We start from the raw sequence: 21471 nt of genomic DNA, 5'->3' as shown, positions 1-21471 counted from the left end.
TGTAGGTCCACAGTCTTGTCCCTGACATCCTTGGACAACTCTTTGGTCTTGACCATGGTGTAGAGCAGGGGTCCCCAACTCCAGGCCTCAAGGGCCGGTGTCCTGCAGCTTTTAGATGTGTCCTTGATCCAACACAGCGGATTCAAATGGCTAAATTACCTCCTTAACATGTCTTGCAGTTCTCCAGAGGCTTGGCAATGAACTAATCATTTGATTAAGGTGTGTGGATCCAGGGTGAGATCTAAAACCTGCCCTCGAGGCCTGTAGTTGGGGACCCCTGGTGTAGAGTTTGGAATCGAGATGGATTTATTGCTTCTATGCACAGCTGTCTTTTATACAAGTTGAGAAGGCTCAATGTCAGCTCATTACCTGTATAAAGTACACCTGGGAGCCAACAATCTTGCTGATTGATAGGAGATCAAATACTTATTTTCTTACTGAAAATGCAAATTAATTCATAACTTTAAAAAAATTCATTTATCTTGATTTTCTTTGTTATTGTATCTCACTGTATTAATGAGCACATGTCCCATTGAGGATGCTGTTCTCACTGATGACGTCTTTAGTGAGAAATACAAAGACATGGCACTGAAATTAGAATCTTAGTCACCAGATCAGAAATCTTATGAAGGTAATGATCCAGATATCTATAATTATTGCCATAAGAAAGGTAAGTGGGAAAAAAAATCAATTGCAAAAAGAAAAGGGAAAGATGTGCATTTTGCTAATTTGGCTGAACCAGTAGAAACATCTTAGATCAGTTTGAGTTATGCTTCATTCTCATATTTGTCATATTTGTGGTACTTGATACTGAGGAGAAAGTTCCAGCACAATTTTTACAGGATTCAGGAGCATCCCATACTTTCATACCTGAAAGCTGTGTACAAGTCAGAGGAATGGGTCTGCAAACATGTGCCTATGCATAAAAGTTTATGTGTTTTGTGGCTGGTGAGACTGGTGTATGTCCAAAAAACGTTTCCATTGTCAGTTCCAGCTGATCTGTCTGCGTCTTGGTCTGATATAGGAAGACACAGATGGCTTAGTATAGCTTGCATCTTAGGTAGGAAGTTAGACGAGGTTATTTTCTACAGAATTGCTTCTTTATTGCAGTTTTATAAAAAAATGTCTTCTGAAATCTGTGCTTCTCCTTAAAACGCAGATTTCTCTGCACACGTAAAGATTGGCCAAGTTGCCCAGATTATAACAAACCCCAATAACAATATAACTGCTTCTCGTATCTATCTAGTACCTCCCTCAAGCAGTTTGAACATCCAATTACTGACCGTATGAGTCCTCTTTCTCATGATAAATTGTGTTGTGCTCTTATTTGTTAACACTGATGCACCAGTCAAATAGATATCCAGCTGTGTTCTATCATTGCAACATCTGGAGTCAAGGCCATGAGCCAATTCATCTGCTCTGAGTGACCGAGACACGGTCAAAATACCAGATAAATGGAAGTCTTCTAAAAGCTCCCATGGTAGATTGCCTAAACCTTATCATGTGTGTAATTCCACGTAAGGAAACATTGGAGGAAGGTGAGAATGGTAAATGGCCTGTATTTATATAGCGCTTTACTAGTCCCTAAGGACTCCAAAGTGCTTTACATATCCAGTCATCCACCCATTCACACACTGGTGATGGTAAGCTACATTGTAGCCACAGCCACCCTGGGGCGCACTGACAGAGGCGAGGCTGCCGGACACTGGCGCCACCGGGCCCTCTGACCACCACCAGTAGGCAACGGGTGAAGTGTCTTGCCCAAGGACACAACGACTGAGACTGTCCAAGCCGGGGCTCGAACCGGCAACCTTCCGATTACAAGGCGAACTCCCAACTCTTGAGCCACGATTGCCCCTATGATTTAGAATAAACGTATAGAAATGCTAAATAAAACACTGGGCGATTTAGATGGGAAAAATGTAAACAACTTGTTCATAGGGACCCATGCTTCTTTTTAGACATGCAAACTCACACAAATGTGTAAGAATATGGTCTTACTTGAATACTTGAAGCAGGTAGCATATATGTTTAAATTAGTATTGCTGTGGGTACTTCCTCTAATTGGGCCTTCCCTTGTATTTTTAGAATTTAAACATGTGTTCACTTAGTAAAATCAGTACAGGGCATCTAAGGCAAAAAATATTAACAAAACCAGATTCTTTTTCCCTACCAAGGAAGGAAGATTGTGTTGACTAAATAGGGATGGTAAAAATTGTGGTTTTGCTCTTGGCAGGTTTCCCTTTCTAGAAGAAGAGCAGCATCTGTGTCTTTGTAACCCTGTCAAAACATATATTCTTACAGCATCATGTTGGTTAGACAGTGTAATGCAGCCCGAGAACAAAGTGGTGTGTGGGCTGCATTTTATTAGGATGGCATGGTGGTGAACATGGGCACATGGTCAGACCCCCTGAAGAGAGTGCAGGCAGCATTTGACAGATTAGCAAAGTCACATTTAGTCTGTGTAAATGTGAGTTTGCAAGAGCACCAAAAGCCTTGTCTCATTAATATAAAGGTTTAGGCAACACTGGGAATGCCTGTATTGCTGAAATGTATCACTGGTAACATTTTGGTTCTTTTTGGTAACACTTCTGCTTCTGCTGAAAGCTGATGCTGAATATATCTGGTCTCTGTTTGCTGGGAGGAATAAAAGTCTTTTGTGCTTTGCTCCTGTGCTTGTTCCTCACCTATTTAGACCTTTTTCCATTTTCAGGTTGATGTTCAGTGCATTTATTTGGCCTTTTCAATATTTGATATTTACTCTGGGTTATGTACTCTTGTACTGTTAACCTTTTGGCAGTCAATCCAAACTTCTTATTGCTGATTTTATATTTGTCACATACACCTTGCGCTAATGTTGTGCTTTGCTACAAATGCCTCCCCATTATATTCAGTATATTCTAACGCTCCTGTTTTTGATAAGCTCTTAGAAATGCTTACTCTGAGTCCAAGGTTGCTGTGTCAATGAGACTAGAAGGGAAGGAAATATTATATCTACTGTGATGCACGAAGTACCTGCTGACAATGGTTACATTTGTGAATAATAAAGGGCAAGAACTTTAACCATAAAAAGATCCGGATTAAATTCAGACTGAAAGATCAGGGGAAAGAGAGGAAATGCCTGATTCAAACTTGGCCTCTGCAGTGGACCTTTAGAATATGAGTTGCTCAACTCAGTGAGTCACACTAGTGTCCAGAAGTGATGGAAGACTATTTTGATTTGCTCATTTAGAGTGAGAAGCTAATTCCTTTCTTTTGACTGAGGATTTTTAAAGATTGGGACACTGTAAATGCGCCTGAGTCGCTCGTTTATAGTAACGTCTGTCACCTGGATCGATGGTTCATCTGAAGGCTGTCGTGGTCCCGGGTCAGCTGACCCAGTCTTGAGTTTTACGGGCTTTCCAGTTTTTTGTTTATTTAATGTGAGATATTTGGGTTGTGTAATGTCTGTATTATTTTGTGTACTTATCCATGTTCCAAATTACTTTAGAGTTTAGTTCCCCCCAGTGTTTCATCCTCTCCTGTCAAGTCTGTGTTTAGTCAGTCTTGTCTTATTTATGGTTTCCGTGTTCTGTCACCCATTGTTTTATTGTGAGAGTACTTCATCTCATTGCATTCTGTTAAGTGTTATTCCTGATTTATCCCTGTTGTGTTCCCAGCTGTATCCACTTCCCTAATTACACCTGTTCATTGCCAGGATGCTGAGTCACCTTCCCTCTGGCTCTCCCAGATCCAGTGTCTCTATCCCCAGTGTTCACAGTTTAGGTATGCTTTTTTTTATGCATTATGTTTGTAGGGTTAACACTAACACCAACCCTAACACAGTAATGTTTACATATGATTTTATACTTAATAAAATACCAATTTGTGTCAGAGACACTCAGCATAACAATCCCGAGGACAGGCTGTTGGGTGGTGGAGGCCATGAGAGAGGGGCCAGGTGGCTCTCATTTGGTGGTTAAGTACTGATTGATCAATCCATTATCCAATCTTCCATGCCACATAAACACGCGCACACACAACCCACATGATCTTGGGTCATAACATAATACATGCTTACACTTCATCCCACCATCATTATTTTAATTTTTTTATTCTGTTGTCTGAGCAAATCATCCCCAGATCACTTGCAAATGCTTCTCACCCAGTCTTCTGAAAGGTCCCACATAACAGGTTTCTTCCTTCTCACTGTCACTAAGTCCTTGCTCATAGTGAGTCATAGACTGTCGGGGAATTCTTGTATTATTGTAGGGTTTGTTTACAGTGTAAAGCGCCTTGAGGTGACTCATGTTGTGATTTACCACAATATGAATTGAACTGACACTGCCTCTCCATAAGGTTCAGTGTTCAATTCAAGATTTCGTTGATCATTTTAGGGCTATTCAAGGTCAGCTGTTTCCCTATATTAGTAAAGTACTATATCAATTCGTAATCACTACGTCTCTGAAATCATCTGCTCAGTACTTGGTGGTTGTATCTTGGTCCAGGTTAAAGAAAAAGGAGATTAAGCTTTTGAGATTCTGCCCTCCCAAGATTTTGGTTTGATTGTGAAACACTTTCTGACCTTTGTTCTTGAAAGGGCCATATAAATAATCTTTACTTACTTAGTGAGAAATTAACACCCACATACAACATTTTATCAGTATAAAACAAATATAACTGTGATAAACATAAAATTATATGATGATAAAATCACATCAGCACTTTCATATTACAAAATATGAATATTACAAAAGTGGAGTTTGCTGAGGTTCACTTAACAACTACACTGCAGAAGTGGTTTATAAAACTTGCAGCAATAATTTTCAGTCATCATGATCACTATCATAATTTCTGTTAACTAAACAAAAGCTTCCAGTAGACCAGTCCCTTTCCCAGCTGGGATAGGCTCCAGGCCCTTTTTTTGTTTGGATGGGTAAAAAAATAAAAATTAAATCAGATTGGAGCACGAACAAACAGGAAAATGAAAACAAACAAAAGATCAAAACACAATGTGGGAGCTGGGGGAGTATAGGCAGTCTGAGCAGGCCGGGCAGTCCTCATGCATAAACTTATGCTTTATGTATACGCACTTTATGTGCATGCACAGCTAAAACAAACAAGTTAGTTTATTTTTTTTATACAGCTGTAACGAGGAGCATCTGGAAGTAAAATGTCAGAAATAAAATATTCCCCCGCCTTTATGTTTTGTGTAGGTTGCCACGTCAATGATCTTGAGGTATTTTAGTGGTTTTGCTCTATTTGGTGTCCTGCTTGACTTTAACACATCAATCAGATTCAGCTGAGTGGGAATGAAGTACCATGACGTCATTCAAAACATCAGGAATGTCCTAATAGCTACAGACAGATGACAGTATTGACAAGCACAGTGAATGAGTTATGACTTGAAATTAATATTTCGAGTTAAAAAACAATCAAATCCAAATAAATATCTTTTGCACAGAAATGATTAGAGCATTTCTAGAAATAGAGGTAAAGTTAGAAGTGTGTGGTTATTTATTTTTCTACAGTGCTTTTCCCACTGTTACATCCACACAAACCCACTCAAACCAAATCTAAAGACTCTTTGCACAGCAAGCTTGCTGGGGGAAAATGCTCTTCTCGTACAGATTTGCCTTAGTGTTTAAAACAAAAATAACAAGGTACGTGTTGTATAAACCATACCGATGAGGTCCCTCAGGAGATTTTACCCACCTTACATCCAATTGCCCAAATCCTATTTTGTTTTCCAGATACAACTGTGATGGATACATGATGAAAAAATTAAGATATTCATAATTTATATTACAAGAGTGGTATGTTGTTGACTTTGCTGAGGTTGGCTTACAGAGTACACTGCACAAGCATGTACAAAACATGCGACATTGATTATTATCATTATTTCTGTTGGATTACCACCACCACCACCATCTATCCCCCATGATAAGCAGTTAAAAAATGAATGAATGAATGAATATCCAAGAATGCATGATGACACAGATGATGGAAAGACAAGGTTATCTGTATTTTTAGTGAATCACAGACATTTTAGGGCATTAATGTTCATACAGTATTTTATTGTTCTACCTGAATGCTTGTTTGTTCTTTGGCGTTGCTGGGAGGCCCATGATAAGTTGAATGAGGTTCAGAAAGTTGAGCTGATGTTATCAGTTTCAGCTGAAGCCTCACCCTTGTCCTGAATAACTCATAACTCGTTGGCTGCGTTACTATACTCACTCAGTATTCATTAATAAACTATGTAGCTTCTCTGCAAAACCACGTCTCACACTTATTTGCGATCTGGAGTGAACAAAGTGTTCTCCAGTGTGGCCCAGTAATCTTTGCCAATGAAAAAAAAATGGAGTATGTGTTTGTTTCCTACAAACTTACATTCTGTTAAAACAGAAAATCCCTTTTCTCTTTTTTTTAGTTTATATTTTTTTAATGCGAAGATGTAAAGAAGAGATCTTGAACATTATTCTTTATTTTAATTAGAATTAAGCACATAATGAAATACATCAAACCCAAATAAGAGCATAAAATACATTCATTACAAGCACTATTATTCCATAAAATATGCTTTAACATATAAAAGCTGGTAAGAATAACACTCAACACCAACTTGATAGCCTAATTTTATAGTATATGTTCTATTGCTTTCTAAAACCCACCAACCCCAACAGGATCAGAAATCAAAAAGATATATGTGATCCATTAATTTAAAAATTTAAACATTCATTATTTATTTGGACTAAATGGATGGCAGCCAAAAAGCACTTTCAATGTCATAAAAATTGGATCAACTCCATGATTTAATACAATAAATGGTGTTTGGCAAGAGTTGCACAGAAATAGATGTAACATTGTTTTGCAGGTTAGTTTGGATAAAGTTCAAGCCTCCAAAAACGGGGGGGATTAAAACTGGCAAAGACATGTGGCATTTGAAACTACTAACTGGTTCAATTTCTCCATTTAATTCATCCATAGGTGTCAGCAAAGTTCCTTGACTCCAAGTGTTTAGTAATAACTTTGTTGAAATCCATTTAACATTTATGAAACACATATTTTACACTTTACACAAAAACAAAAACAGTCTTTATTGTGTGAGCTGACTGGCAAGAATTGAGGCATGAGGTAAACAACAAACAGATTTCACTAAAAACGCTATTTCTCCACAACATCAATACAAATCCATGCGAAATGAACCAGATAAGAAATCATAAGTAGTAAAAAAACATATTTAAAAAACGTAATCCCAAAGTAAGTTCTCCTCCCTTAACAAATAGGCAAGTGTCATAGCTAAAAAGTAAACAACGATAGGATACTTTCTGGTACAGTGTAACAGTCCAGTTAACAGGACAGTTCAAACATTTATATGGAAAGGTATACACAAAAATACAAAAAATATAGTATATTGGAATAATATGTAGTTATATGATATAATACAAACACAGACAAACTATGACCTTCAGTCTAAATGTAATATCTTCTGAAACATGTGATTACAATCTCACTGTCTGCATGCTATGCCATCTTTGAGTGCTTCATTGTGCCTTTTGAAACTACAGAACCTAAACAATGACTGAGGAGGAATGTAACAGTAAAATATTTATATGAGGTCCTCTTTGCGTCGGAGGAAGGTACAGCTTTTCTTGCCTTTTTAGGCTTGTGTGGGACCAAGAAGGGGACGCCTGGCAAACAGGGATGTAAGCAGAGACTCCACTTTTTTCTCTTGCACTGGTTTCTTCCTGAGATCCAAAGGACAGCTTTAGTGCTCTGTTTGCTTTTTATCTGCATGTTGGCACATTTTGTAATGGGTGTGAATATACTTACAGTTTGAACATTGCCCACGCACACAGAGACAGCACTAGCAGGGCAATAATGGCAACAGCGATGTAAATGTACACAGGTATGGCATCCCATATGGCATCTGGTTCAGGTGTCACGTCTTTCTGATCTATAATAAGCACACAAAAGTAAAATCAGGTTAGAGAACAGCTGCTCATCTTCGATGAAACACATCAACAAAACGCTATAAAGTGAGGTCAACTGAAATCTGTATAACTACGAATCAGCACAAACAAACTGTCCAATATATAAGATCTGTATTTGCACGGTTTGCAGACAGAACACGTTCTCCATGCATTGTCCAAATTTTAAATTTCTTGTTGCTTGCTGTAATGGACTGGTGGACTATGAGAGTTGGGATAGGCTTTAGCCCCACCTCCTGCCTACCCGTGACTGGATTAGCGGGAAATAAATGGACTTTTCTGTTGAAAAGCATAATTATCAGTAGTTGTTGTAGTAGTACAATGAGAGTAGTAGTAATAGCACTATACTAGAAAGTCTGATGTCTTTGTCTAAACCAACTCCAGGCCTTATTAAATGGTTAAATGACGTCCTCAACATGTCTTGCCTGGTAATGAACTCATCATTTGACTCAGGTGTGTTGACCCAGGGTGATATCTAAAACCTGCAGGACCCTCGAGGCCTGGAGTTGCCCACCCCTGGTCTAAACCAACCAACTGGATCTCAATGAAAGACTCACACGAGCACACCAATAAAAAATTTTATTCTGTGAAACTTCATAGGCCAAAAATACAATCGTATCCTGCATACTAATGCTTACAATCATAGTCTGAACAAATGTTTCTAAGTAGCAGTTGAAATGATTTAAAACGGGACAAAGGAAGGTCCGTTTTATGGCATGGTTCAGCGACTATTTACTTTATAGAGGCCACAATAAAAAGTTTGGGACACAACTGATCCTCCACATTGTACACCACTGCTCTGGCCTTAAAGTGCCTTTCAGATGTAGAAAAATGTTACATCTTACAAGATGCATTTTATTTACAACCTGTTGCTATGTTGAGATATCAATCATTACATTCACAGTACCAAGAAAGGCTGAAATGTCTCTATATCCAAAAGAGGTAGACACAAAAATAAAGTGTGGATGCGTATTATGATTTTCAGACTTTTTTTTTTTCTCATGTGACCTACTCAGTCTGCTGCTTTAATGGCAGTATGATGTAACAACAGAAAGAAAAAAAAATTACACAGACAATTAACACAACAATCTACAGAAATTCTAATATTCCGTCTTTCATTGGATTAGACTGGAGATGTTCTTTTTTGTGTTTTGGATTTTGGACATTGGATTAATACTTTTGCAACATTAATTTGTCCAACATGTTATAAAATATTGTGCCGAGCCTGGATGAAAATGATCCTTCAGCTTTTCCTTCAGGGGACTTTCCAATCGTGGCAACATCGGTGGCTACAAAAAGCAAGAAAAAGAAATCAGAACATTGTTATGCATATTTTGCTTCATTGGTTGTATTGACATAAATTGAAACGTACTGCATGCTTGAATGAGATAATCTTAAAACTTACTATTTCTTGGTGGCGTCAGGATCTTCCAGCTTGAAATCAACGAGACTACTATGAGGGTTTAGCAGGACTTGTTGCTAACAAAAGAAATGCTTTACAGCTTAGTTTGTAAATCCGTTACTTACAGGAAACACACTTTGAACAGATCGCTTAGGAATATGAGATGAAAAGTAACACTCAGGAATTTAAAGCCTTAATGCTGAATCGGTCAACTAATCACTTTGTGTTATCAAACATCATGTAGTAGCTGTGGCTCAGGAAGTAGAGTGTGTCGTCTTCTTTTTAGTAGGTTAGTGGTTCAATGACGGGCTCTCCTAGTTCGCATGTTAAAGTCTTCCTGGGCAAGACACTGGACCCCAAAACGCCCCTGGTGCAGTTGTTGGAGTGTAAACGTTTGTTTAGGGGCTTGTAGCAAGAAAGTGCTTTGGGTACCGAAGTTTATAACAGAGACAAGGTAAGAAAACTGTCTTCTATCATAGATGCAAGTATATCACATCGTGTTTTATTCTAAATATAGCACTCAAAATTAACATATGTGCCACCTTATGCAAAGTACAGACCTTAACCTTCTAGATTCAGTAGAAATCCATGATTTTACATACTGTACTGTACTTTATTTGCTATTTTTATATACGGTCCCTCTTCTAGTTAAAAGCAGCTTTGATTAATATTTCACAAAAGTCAAGAGAGAGCTTAGCTGTTTCTGATATTCCCTTTGCAATATTTTGCTAGTAAACAGCAAAATATTGGCCTTTTTCAGTTGTATTTCAAAGACTCGGTGAAGAAAGGACAGGAAAGGAGGGGCAGAGAGAGAAGGGGAAAGACACGCTGCAAAGGGCCGTGGGTCTGACCCGAACCCGGACTGGCCGCTGTCAGCCGTGTGGCATGTGGCCGACTGCTCAAAGCACTGAGCCAAACTGGCGCCTAATCTTTTGTTTTTTTAGTATAAATGTCTTTATTTTTTCCAAAACAGGCAGTTCCAAGCTTTTGGCTTTTGTTATGTTTAAGGGGGGGGGGCTTTGCTTGTATTTGTTTTGGGGTTTTTTTTTTAGCTTTGGCTTTTTGTATTTTGATTAGTTGATTGTATTTTGATAAATATTCCTACTGCCCTAGGAAACCAAGAGTGCCACTTCCCAATATCAGTTACAAACTCATCAAAAAAATAATGGCTTTTTTGTGTCAAAAGAAGAAATGATATGGTTTTTAAATGAAAACCTGAAAACATCCAGTACCCCAGAGAGCCAAAAAAATAAGACGTTTTTGTGCGAAACATTCTTACCTGGGTGGCATACTGGATGGCTCCAGTCACTCCAGTAGCTCGTGCTCGCACAGTACTTATGCACCTTAGACCGAACCCTGAAGCAGTGGGTCTTGTTGATGTCGATGGACAAACTCAGGCTTGTCCGCCCTCCTGGCAGAGATTTTGTCTGTCAATGAAAAAGATAAGTAAATAATTACTACAACAACAGAGTTAACAGACCCAAAAAGTACTTAAGTTTTGATGGGTTTCGTCATCTTCATTTCGGTTTTATGACAGTTTAACTCACTCACCACTTTGCTGTCTAACAGTGTTAAGTAGCTGTTTTTGATCTGGAAAACCAGATTTACACTTCTTGTAAGTACTGGGTCTTTAATGCAGAGTTCTGGGCTCATACCCAAGCTTAAGCACTGGGCATCTGACCAATTAAGGCTACACTGCTTTGTCAAGCAGACAGCTTTCAGCTGCGTCTCAAAGACTCGTAACCCTATTTTATTTTGTACTTCATGGTACACTTAAATTCCCTTTGTAACCTCATTAATCTCCACTCAGTGATGGTCATGAGGATTTGTTTTAAAATTTGAGTTTTTACTTATTTTTTTATTGTTCTATTTACTTTAAAACACATCCATCATTTTTTTCTTGACCTTTTACTGTGGGATTAAAAAAAATAATTGCATAGCAAAGCAAAACCACAGACTCTAATAGTTTCCACTTTTTAAAGGTCCATAAAACCACAAAGTCAAATTGTTAGCAGCTTTGTTATTAGCTGCCCAAAGCCACAGTGCCTGAAGTAATGTTAAGGCATTCCTTTCAATAAAAAGATATTTGATGAATGAAAAAGTTTGCATGTTTAATAAAGCGTGCACAGCTAAAACAAACAAGTTAGTTAATTTTTTTTTATACAGGTGTAAAGTGGAATGTCTGGATGTACAACAAAGGAAAAATGTCAGAAATAAAATGTTCTCCCACCTTTATGTTTTGTCTAGGTTGCTGTGTTAATACCAGTGATCTTGAGGTATTTTAGTGGTTTTGCTCTATTATTGTGTTAAAGTCAAGTGTGACACCAATTAGATTCAGGTGAGTGGGAATGAAGTACCATGACCTGTCAAGTCATTCAAAACATCAGGAATGTGCTAATAGCTACAGACAGCTGATAGCAGTGGCAAACACCATGAATGACTTATGACTTGATTCATTTTTTCAGTTAAAGAAGACTCAAATCTAAATAAATATTAATGCAATTAAGCTTTTGCACAGAAATGATTGGAGCATTTCTAGAAATAAAGACAAAGTGAGAACGTGAATTTTTAAGGTGGATTTTTTGCAGTTTGAAACATAAAGCTCTTCCCTGAATGTTTACAATCTCAAATCCTGTGTTTACTTGTTTTTATGCAATGCGTTCCCCACTTTTACATCCCCACAAACCCACTCAAACCAAATCTAAAGACTCTTTGCACAGCAAGGTGGAAGGGAAAATGCTCTTGTGATACAGATTTGCCTTAGAGTTAAAAATAATATTAATAACAAAGCACATGTTGTATAAACCATACCGATGATTTTTTTCCATCAGGTCCTTCTTGAGTGTGTTCCACCTCATATTCTAGACAGTGGCCAGGAACCTTTCCATCTGGATGTTCCCAGTGTAGTTCAAACTTGTCAGGACCTGTTTGCAGATGCAGTTTTTTTGTGGCTGCACACTTCACTGCATAAATGCATCAAGAACACAGGAAAACAAAATCAGCAATTGTGATAGCATGCAAGGAGGTATACAGATGTTGCGGATCTCGGTCAAATCAAAGTTGAGCAAGCGGTGAGTCAAAACTGGAGCAGGAAATGTATTTACCATGGTTCTGGATTTGCAGGGAGGCAAACGTTGGTTTTAGTGGCCCCTCAGGAGAGCTTCCATTTAAACAGAAGTTGATATCAGTGAATACAGGAAGCGGTACATCTGCAAATGTGCACCCTATCGTGACACCGCCTGATGTCTTGTACTTTGGGCATTCCTCAGCCTGTCCAAGTTCTTTGTGCCTGCAGAACAAACAGATCAGATAAGCTTCTGTATCCACATCCTGCTTTACATAATGTGACAACATCAAATCTTAATCAGCAAAAGACATGAGTAACTCAGTACTGAGGAAATCCTTCCCACTAAGAAAAGTAAAAGATGCATTTCAGCGTGAAGTGATCTTAAATGTTTCCGCTGCAGTTTCCAGATAATTGCGTGGGTATGTGCCTTAACAAGATTTATTCTCAGTTTTCTTCCGCTCATCAGTGGAAGAAGACAACTGGATTGTTTTCTCCTTTTATTCTCCGGAGGAAATTAACTGGAGCTGTTCTTTGTTTTGTGGTGTTCTTTTATGAACGTAAGCCTCATTAACAATTAAACAGTGATGAAAACAGCACACATTATGAAAAGAAGCACGTTTTACAATCACTTTAGTTATTACACCATTTTTTGATGTACTGCCCTTTTTCATATCTTGTTAACTGGTGAATAGAAATCTCATCAAATATTAGAGAAAGTGGACAGATTTGTCTCAGGAAAAAATTAAACAAGCTGATTATGTCATTAGCTGTTCCAAATGATAGTGGAATATTTTGTTATGGACCACAACACGAGCCAACAAAGCTCTGACATGGCAGACATACCAGAAATATAGCTTTTGCAGGGAGTTGTCTGGTATCTTTTCACTTCTTCTCCACTGGCACTCTGTGTACTCCATGTTGTGGAATACACATTTAAAATCCAGGACTTCAGTACCCAAAACACCTAAACATGAAAAAAGAAAAGAATCAAATTAGCTATGATCTTACTAATACTCCTTTTCTGTAATCACAAATCTTATAAGCCTTGGAAGGCTGACCTGTGCTGGGAGATTTCTGGATGACTTCAGTGTAGTCTGTGCTCTTGATCATAGTATCGTTGGTGCAGGTCCCACTCAGCAAGGTGTAGATTCTCACTCTAACATCTTTCATCAGGTCAAACTGAGCGGTGTAGGTCCTTTTACTTGTCCTGATGCTCTGTAAAAGCACAAATGAGTTACTACATGCCAAAGTTTCCTGATCTACTGAGTTTTTTCTTATTTCATTTAACAAAGATGTGTAGACAGTTTTCTCCCACAAAACTTTTACCGTATTACTGAGGCTTTTGTAAAAAACCAACAACAACAACAACAACAACAAAAAAAACCACAACTTATGCATCAATTTTTAGTAAGTCACATTATATCTGCTGTTTCATATTTTACTTGAGCTGTTTAAAGGATATAAAAGAGCTTTGCATAGTTGTCTAGACACGTCTCATTATCAGGCACAGTTATCATAGGCGCAGATAAGCTCGTTCTTTCACTCATTGTAAGATAATGATCAGTGCGTCATACTAATTGTTACTGAGACATAACTAACAGCATTGCCTCACCCACATTAATTGGAAAAAGTATCAAGAATATGTTCTGTTTTTATCTTGTTTAGACATAGATACTTGGGCATAAATACGTGGAAGTGCAATTAGAAAATCCCCACAAATTTGGGTTTAAAATTACAGAGACACGAATCCCATCATGATGAAGCAGCTTTAAGAGGCTGTATGTTTGTGATCTCTGCAGAGTTACAGTCCTGCTGAGGTGCTTTTATACTGTAAAGTCACTTAAGATATCATTTCAAGTAAACATTTTATTGCTTGTAATTACGGCTATTAATTGGCCCATTACCAGAGCAGGTCATGTTCTTGAGAAAATCATTCTGGGAGGAGTTCAGGCAGGTTATGCGCTTCAGTGTAAGATCTGATAAAAAGACTAAGCACTTACAGCCCAGCTCTCCCGGTAGGTGTTGTACTCCAGCTGATATCGTACTGAGCACTCTGTCACGTTAGGCAAGCTGTCTGGGGGATTCCATGTAATCTCCAGTTGTCCAAGATGCCCCGGGTCTGTTATTACAAGGTTCTTCGGAGGACTCACTGTAAAGGAAACAAATATTTGTAGAGTTTGTGTTTATGGAAAAAAAAAAAAGAAGCTTCTTTTATATCAACAGTATCCAGTGGAATATCTCAACAAACTGCTGCCAAATGTAAAAATAAATCTCCTTCTGCATCATATTGCAGGATAGGCTCTTTCCTCAGAACTCCAGTGGCAGAGGGCCATGTTTAAAAACATTTCATATTAAAGGAGAAGCTTCCGTTTGTGTCATTTCTATCAAGCAAAGTCTAAGTACATGAAAAACGTCTGGGACCAACCTGTAAGCCCATTGCAATACGTGCTCTCCTTCCAGGTTATTAAAAGCAGCATCAGTGTTGCTGTGTAAGTCAGCCTGCATTTTCTCGCCATCAGTAGTTTATCGAGTGTATATTCAAGACTAAAGAAAATAAAAATTAATTAGGATTTAAAAAAAATACAAAAAGAATTCTGATAAGTGATCTCACTTCATAAATGATTTAATTAATTTTTTAAATGTCAGGAATAAAAGTAAAATAAACACAAATGTCCAGATTAATACTTACGTGATCGTTGGCTAAGAGCGCTGTTTTCCTGCTGCAGCAGGTTCGGGCAGAGCACAGCAGACTGGCACGGCGTGGGTGGACTGATGCATTTGTAGCCTCCCCGATTAGGAAAGTTTAAGACTACAAGTGAGGAAACAATTGAATAATAAACAGCGGCTGATTACTGTGAGTAATAATATCAAAATGAAGATTCTCTTCAGTGGAAGTGCAAAGTAAACACAGATAGGGAGGAGTCTGTAAAACGATTAGATTGAACCTGTATGTGACATTTTGATAGAGATTAAAAGGTACTCATTACGCGCGGCAGGAAGGGGGAGAGAATAAAACCTAAGGATCCGTATGGCTTCACTTTACATGTCAAAGTTTCTTTTAATTAAAGCGAATCCTTTTCCAACCTGGGCTAACAATGACTGGTCTCTGTGAGCACTTGGATGTGAGACGAGTGTGCAGGGACCGTCTAAAGCGCAATACAGAAAAGAAAGAAAGACATAACATACATAGAGGTTTTTCCCCCCACAAAAATTACTTATCCTGATCACCACGCAAAGTTTTTTTGTTTTGTTTTGTACAAAATACTATTTTGTACAAGTGGTCTTATTGTGGTGATATTTAGTATTTAATGTATTTTTTTTAAATTAGTAAAATTCTAAAGTTATAAACTAAACACTAATAATAATAATAATACAGTGAACTTTTAATAGTATTTAATCATAAACATCTTTTGTTTTTGGACCATTGGTTTCTATTTTGTTTATTTGTTTGTTTTATTCTATATTTTCCATTTTTGGGAGGTAACAGTAGCCAAGCAAGCGTAATACTGCTGGGAAAATGGAAGGGTTTGGGGGAGGGGGGGTTGGCTCAAGAAGGGGGTGGAAGTAAAATCTATACCACTTTAAAACATGTGGCTCATGAGCAGTGACAATTAAAGAAGCAGTCAAAAGTACCTGTATGCAATTCGCAAGATGGCACACAGTTTGGGGTTGGGTTCTTTACGTGTGTGTGTGTGTGTGTGTGTGTGTGTGTGTGTGTGTGTGTGTGTGTGTGTGTGTGTGAGAGACAGAGATGGGGGGGTTAACAGAAAATAGTATAACCAAGAAGAAATTTATAAGAAAGTCATTTGATTAATACTCCTGTCATTGCCATTACCAAAATTCTATGTTTAGCTTAAACAACAAAATTAACATTTTGACAGTGAATGCATGGCCAGCAGTGCTTGCCAAATGGCATACATTATACATACTTATATTTATTTCCCTACATCTTAAACAGTTTTCTGTCCCACGATCTCATTCAATAAAATAACTAGATGTTACAAATCCCTGATATTGCATTGTTTCTAATGCAGAAAGTCTTGAGGGTTGGTTACTTTGAGGAATGTCTTATTCCTGCCTATTAGACTCCATCCCCAGATTTCACTCCATGTGAGTTTTCTCTTTTCAACACGCTCCCAATTCATCCGGCGACCCTGCTTGCCCAGCACGTCTGGCTGCTTCCTCCCGTCGACGCACCATTGCTCATTGTTCAGTTACAGATGCCTGTTGCCAGAGATGTGTTACTGCTCCAAGATAAAAATCCTCCTCTGCCCTGTTGGATGTGACCCACCACATCATGATGGAGAAGAGCAGATTTGGCCTGTAGCTGTGACTGGGATCCACTTTCTCCCTGTTGCTGGTTGGGAGCACCACCTCCCACTATGGGCTCTCAGGAGTCCACGAGTGACGTCTCCAGCCTCACTTTTGCACATTTAAACTCTTCTACCAGGCCAGGGATGGGCAATGACAGCATCCCGTCGCTGTAGAGTTTAAGGCTGTTAAGGCATTTCGAAAGTACAAGGCACTTCCTCATGTAGACCTCAGCCTCTCCAGTCAATTTGCATGATTAAGCATGATTAAGCAAGACCTCGTACATCATCAGCAGCCACAGTAGTTTGGGTAGCAACCCAAACTGCATGTTCTCTTTCACTACATCCATGAATCTTGTCTGTGATCTTCCTCTTTTCATACTGCTGTCAGATGAGCACAATGTATATACACAGATGAGTGGGAGCATTAGCAAGTAAACCACCAAATTACACTGTGACATAACAGGTAAACTGGGTCTTGAAGTTACTGCGTACTGTAAAGAAACTTCTTTAATACTACAATAGTAGTGACAGTTCCTTGTTTTTTCATGTAAATTTGTGGATTTATTCACATTGCCTTCTCTTCATTGATTTTGTTGTAGTTTTCACTTCCCTGTGCCTAGTCTGTGCTTCTGTTATGTCACCCATGTTTAGTCAGTTTTGTCTTTGTGTTTACTTTGGTCTGTCAAGTTTGTGTCTTAGTCTCCGTCTCATTGTTTTGGCTTCCTGTTTTATTTTGAGTCTCTCATCTCATGTGCACTATGTTCATTTCTGCTTCCCCTCTTGATCGTCAATTGATTTTGTTCACCTGCGCCTTGTTTTCAGCAGCTGTGTCTCGTTCCCTGATTACATCATGTGTATTTAAGCCCTCGGTTTTCCTTGTTCGTTATTATGTACTGCTTGTCTGTTAGAGTGGGCCCCTTATATGTTTCCTAGTTTCTTTCACCGAGTAGACTTGCGGCCTCATGTAAATAAAGGCTTGGTTTTTGCTCATTTAAACCTGTCTGGAGTCTGCATTTTGGGTCCAAATTCTTCACAACCATGAGATCCACGCCATTAGAGTCGTTGTATGAGTCGGCTGTGTAGTTCAGTTTGTCGAGAGCCCAGGTTGCATAGAATTTTTTGCCGTAGGGTTAAAATGGGGTTGTGATTACGGCATAAGTTATGACACTGATCTGACACATAAGTATAATTCATGTGTAACTGTGAAATAAACTCCACACCACTACCTCCACCACCCCCTTACATACTACCATAATGACTGCAACCTTCAGCTCTCAGTTAACCTATATTTACCTGAGAACAATCAAGATGCATCCGAGGCCGTACTGCATCTTTCAGAAGGGATTCAATCTCACAAGTTTTTTTATTTGTATACATGAACTATTTATTTGCTGTTTATTGCAGGGAAATTGCCTTGAAGTGGAAAAATGCCTGAAGGTAAAGACTTGACAGAAGACAAGGTATTGCGTTATTTCCCAACTTGGCAAGTGTAAAGAACTGCCTAAAAGCACCTCACCCGTTTTCATTTATTGGTATCTGTCATGTTAGAACATTACAACAAATTCTACTCAACTTCAAAATAATTGGCATCACTGCTTGTGGCCAACTATTTTAACACAAATCATTTGACTTGATGTCCGTATGCAGGTATATGAACATGGGGTGGGGGGGTGGTATTTGTTTTGTTTGTTTTATGGAGAGGGTGGTATTTTTCCCATAGGTGTGATGATAGAAACTCTAAAAGTGTCACGGTCTGGTGGAGGCAGACTGTATGGAGTGACGTAGAGGACCAAAAATGCAGACACAGAGAACGAGGAAGAAAACGCGAATATTCACAAAAAGCAAGCCATTTAATATGGCTGATTTAAAAAAAAAAAAAAAAGTACAAACATAAAACATAGAGGCACACAGGAAAGAACCTAAATAGAACTAAACTGGGAAAATTAACTACTGAACAAAGACCAAAACCTTGAACATGGAAAAGCCCTGGAACAGTGGCATGGAACAACAGACGACCTGACAACGAATGAACAGAACACACAGATTAAATACACACAAGGGTGATGAGGGGAAGTGGAAACACATGGGGAAACAGCTGACACTAACCTGACATAACAAGCTGACTATACTAACATAGGACATAGACCTTCAAAATAAAACAGGAAACATGAGACGCAGACATGACAACACAAACTTGACACCAAAAGACACTAGGCACGAAACACATGAAAAAGACCCAGGCTCATGACAAAAAGGGAACATACCCTATTTAAAAACACTCATTTACCATAATTCATGATTTATATTTGAACATGTTGATCGCTTCAGAAATCCAGGACCTGAACTAAAAATGTGCAATATAGCCTATAGCTCAGACGTTAACACATCTGATAACAGAGCACTACTATTTAGCCCCATTTGAATCTCTTACATATCCCCAAGGATCTGGTGCCAATTTTATTTCCTTATACACGCTCTACATTAAAAGTATTATTCACAGTCATGGTGTCTTTTTCAATTTTAATGCTACCTTCTCTGGGTGTCATGTCATTTTCTACCACTGAACGTCCCTTGTGCAAATGGTAAAACAAACTCTGCTAATCAACAGCAAAGTTTGTGCAATCATTTTTTTATTATCTTAGCGAATTCTCAAAAAAATACTAATAGTTTCTCTTTCAAAGACATAGAAATAGTTTTGAGTCACCACACCTTGTTTACTCTAACAACATTTTCACCTACCTGAACCGAAAACAATTCAACACAGCTGCCAGGTTTTTGTCCAATGCCTGGAAGACAGTATAATCACATCAGTCCTGATTTAGCCTAGGATCCTTCAAGGGTTCTGTCCCAGCTTTCTTACCTCATAATACCCTATGCCCCAGTGTGTTTACGCTTACTTACTAGGCCAAAGGTCTTGGTCTTATCGTTCTCACGCACATTCACGCTATGATGGATGCGTCGGGGGCAGCTCAGGGTTTAGTATATTGCCCAAGGATAATCTGACACATCCACCCACTGGGAGATCCATCTATCAACCTTCTGAGTGTTGGACAACCTTCAGTATGGCCCATAGGCCTTAAAGTATTGCATAATTACCAAAAGGTTGATTCTGTTCATCTGAACGTAGCATTTTCAGTGCAAGAAACATTTCGTCACTCATCCAAGTGACTTCTTCATTCTCAGCTGACTGAAGATTTCCCCTACCTTATAAAAACATTTGCACGATAACTGAAACTAGCACACTGAATGAACAATGAGCTGTGAGGTCAGTTTCTTGATAATTAATATGCAAATTGTCATGACCACTGATCAAAGGATTTTGATCAATGGCCATGAGTACCATTCGCAGAGAGTTGGGGAATAGCTGCAATCACAGCATTGTAAGATGGCAAAGGATGTGCCCTTAGGGCCCCTCCTAGATTCGGAGATGCTCTTTCCCTTTTCACGTAAATGGCCTCCTTGACTCCGCGCTCAAAACAGCGTTCCTCCCTGTCCAGGATGTGTACATCCTCATCATTGAAAGAGTGTCCACTGGCCTGTAGGTGTAAATAGACTGCAGGAGACATGGTGTTTAGAAAAAATGCATCTCAACTGTTCTGATACTCCTGACACAAGCGGGATCACTAAGGGTTTTCGCTTTGGCAGCAGTTGTCCTTCTCTTCTGGATCTGCTGGAGCTTTCTTTAGGCAACTTCCCAGCTTTGACAAATGTCCAGCTGGGATAACCACGTTTACTCAGGGCCTTTTTGATGCCTGCCTCCCTGGCCGCTGTGTCTGTGGGGATGGTGTTCGCTCTGTGTTGTAGCGTCCTGATGACACCCAGTTTATGCTCCAGTGGATGATAAGAGTCAAACCTGCAGGCAGATGAGACTGAAGAAATGACGAAACGTTTCACTCGCTGAAAACACAACGTCCAGATGAACAGAATCAACCTTTTGGGATTTACTTACCTGGATGATTGAGCATGCATCAAGATATTGCATAATTACATTGATGGCTGTGGAAACACTGTTTATCCTTTTCTATAGAATATTCCAAAGTTTTGTTTGTTTGTTTTTAATGGGCTTATATTATTTCAAAAGGTGTCAGATGTCTGATGAAGACATGTGTTGTTACCTGGCTTGTGTACATATTGTCAGAGCCTTTCTTTATCCTTTGTTGTCTAGACCCTCATTGTTGTGTGTCCCCTTCATCTATGTTTCCTTGAAGATTCCTAGTATTTGGTTTCCTTGCTCCTTCCCACTTAATCTTTGGGGGATTTTTGTATTTTCTTTTTTTTTTGAGAGAGAGAGAGAGAGTCCTACATTAAAGCTTCATTTCGAGTTTATGTTTCAGTCTCCTGAGTCCTTCATTTAGGTCTCCATCCTGTTGTGCTATTTTCAAAGTCAAAGTCAATGTAAACTTTATTGTCATCTCTGCTATATCCAGTGCAGCATACAGACAGACAAGACGACAAAGCTCTGGTTACATCAGGGCAAAAAAGCTAATAAATAGTTATAAAAAGGAGTAAGAAAAATATCCGCTTAAGTCATAGAGGATCAAGAGAAGTTGCGATTAGAATTTACAGTTTACAGTTTGGAGTGGTTTAAAGTGACCAATGTAGCAGCTTGTAAACCTGGAGTTAAAAAAAATTGTCCATAGAGCAGTATTTTGTTTATTTTTATAAAATGTTACCAGATATTATAAAGTAACCACTCAAATGAAAGTGTTAAATATATTA

At 38.7% G+C, this 21471-nt stretch overlaps 1 protein-coding gene across 4 annotated transcripts; it reads right to left on the bottom strand.

Moving 5' to 3' along the window:
• Positions 1–6445: 6445 nt before the first annotated feature.
• il13ra2 (interleukin 13 receptor, alpha 2) lies at positions 6446–19598 on the bottom strand. 4 transcript variants are annotated; one of them, XM_005922191.2, is made up of 11 exons: positions 19492–19598; positions 15129–15248; positions 14865–14983; positions 14440–14588; positions 13498–13654; positions 13283–13403; positions 12477–12661; positions 12184–12335; positions 10652–10799; positions 7813–7936; positions 6446–7727 (listed from the first exon to the last, which is right to left on the bottom strand). In XM_005922191.2, the coding sequence occupies exons 3-11, from the start codon at positions 14953–14955 to the stop codon at positions 7640–7642; spliced, it is 1215 nt and encodes a 404-aa protein (XP_005922253.1). In that variant the 5' UTR covers positions 14956–14983; positions 15129–15248; positions 19492–19598; the 3' UTR covers positions 6446–7639. The 4 variants fall into 4 exon arrangements, with proteins under 4 accessions (XP_005922253.1, XP_005922254.1, XP_042076806.1 ...); XM_005922192.3 differs by lacking the exons at positions 6446–7727; positions 7813–7936; positions 19492–19598 and adding exons at positions 9125–9259; positions 9376–9449 and having other exon boundaries at positions 15129–15298; XM_042220872.1 differs by lacking the exons at positions 6446–7727; positions 7813–7936; positions 19492–19598 and adding exons at positions 9125–9259; positions 9376–9404 and having other exon boundaries at positions 15129–15298.
• Positions 19599–21471: the final 1873 nt, after the last annotated feature.

Source organism: Haplochromis burtoni, unplaced genomic scaffold (genome assembly GCF_018398535.1).
Source record: "Haplochromis burtoni strain Fernald_Lab_line unplaced genomic scaffold, NCSU_Asbu1 Contig_56, whole genome shotgun sequence".
In the NCBI taxonomy this organism is placed as follows: Eukaryota; Metazoa; Chordata; class Actinopteri; order Cichliformes; family Cichlidae; genus Haplochromis; species Haplochromis burtoni.
The sequence above is the reverse complement of the archived record's forward strand: the minus strand, read 5'-3'. Positions and strand labels throughout refer to the sequence as shown.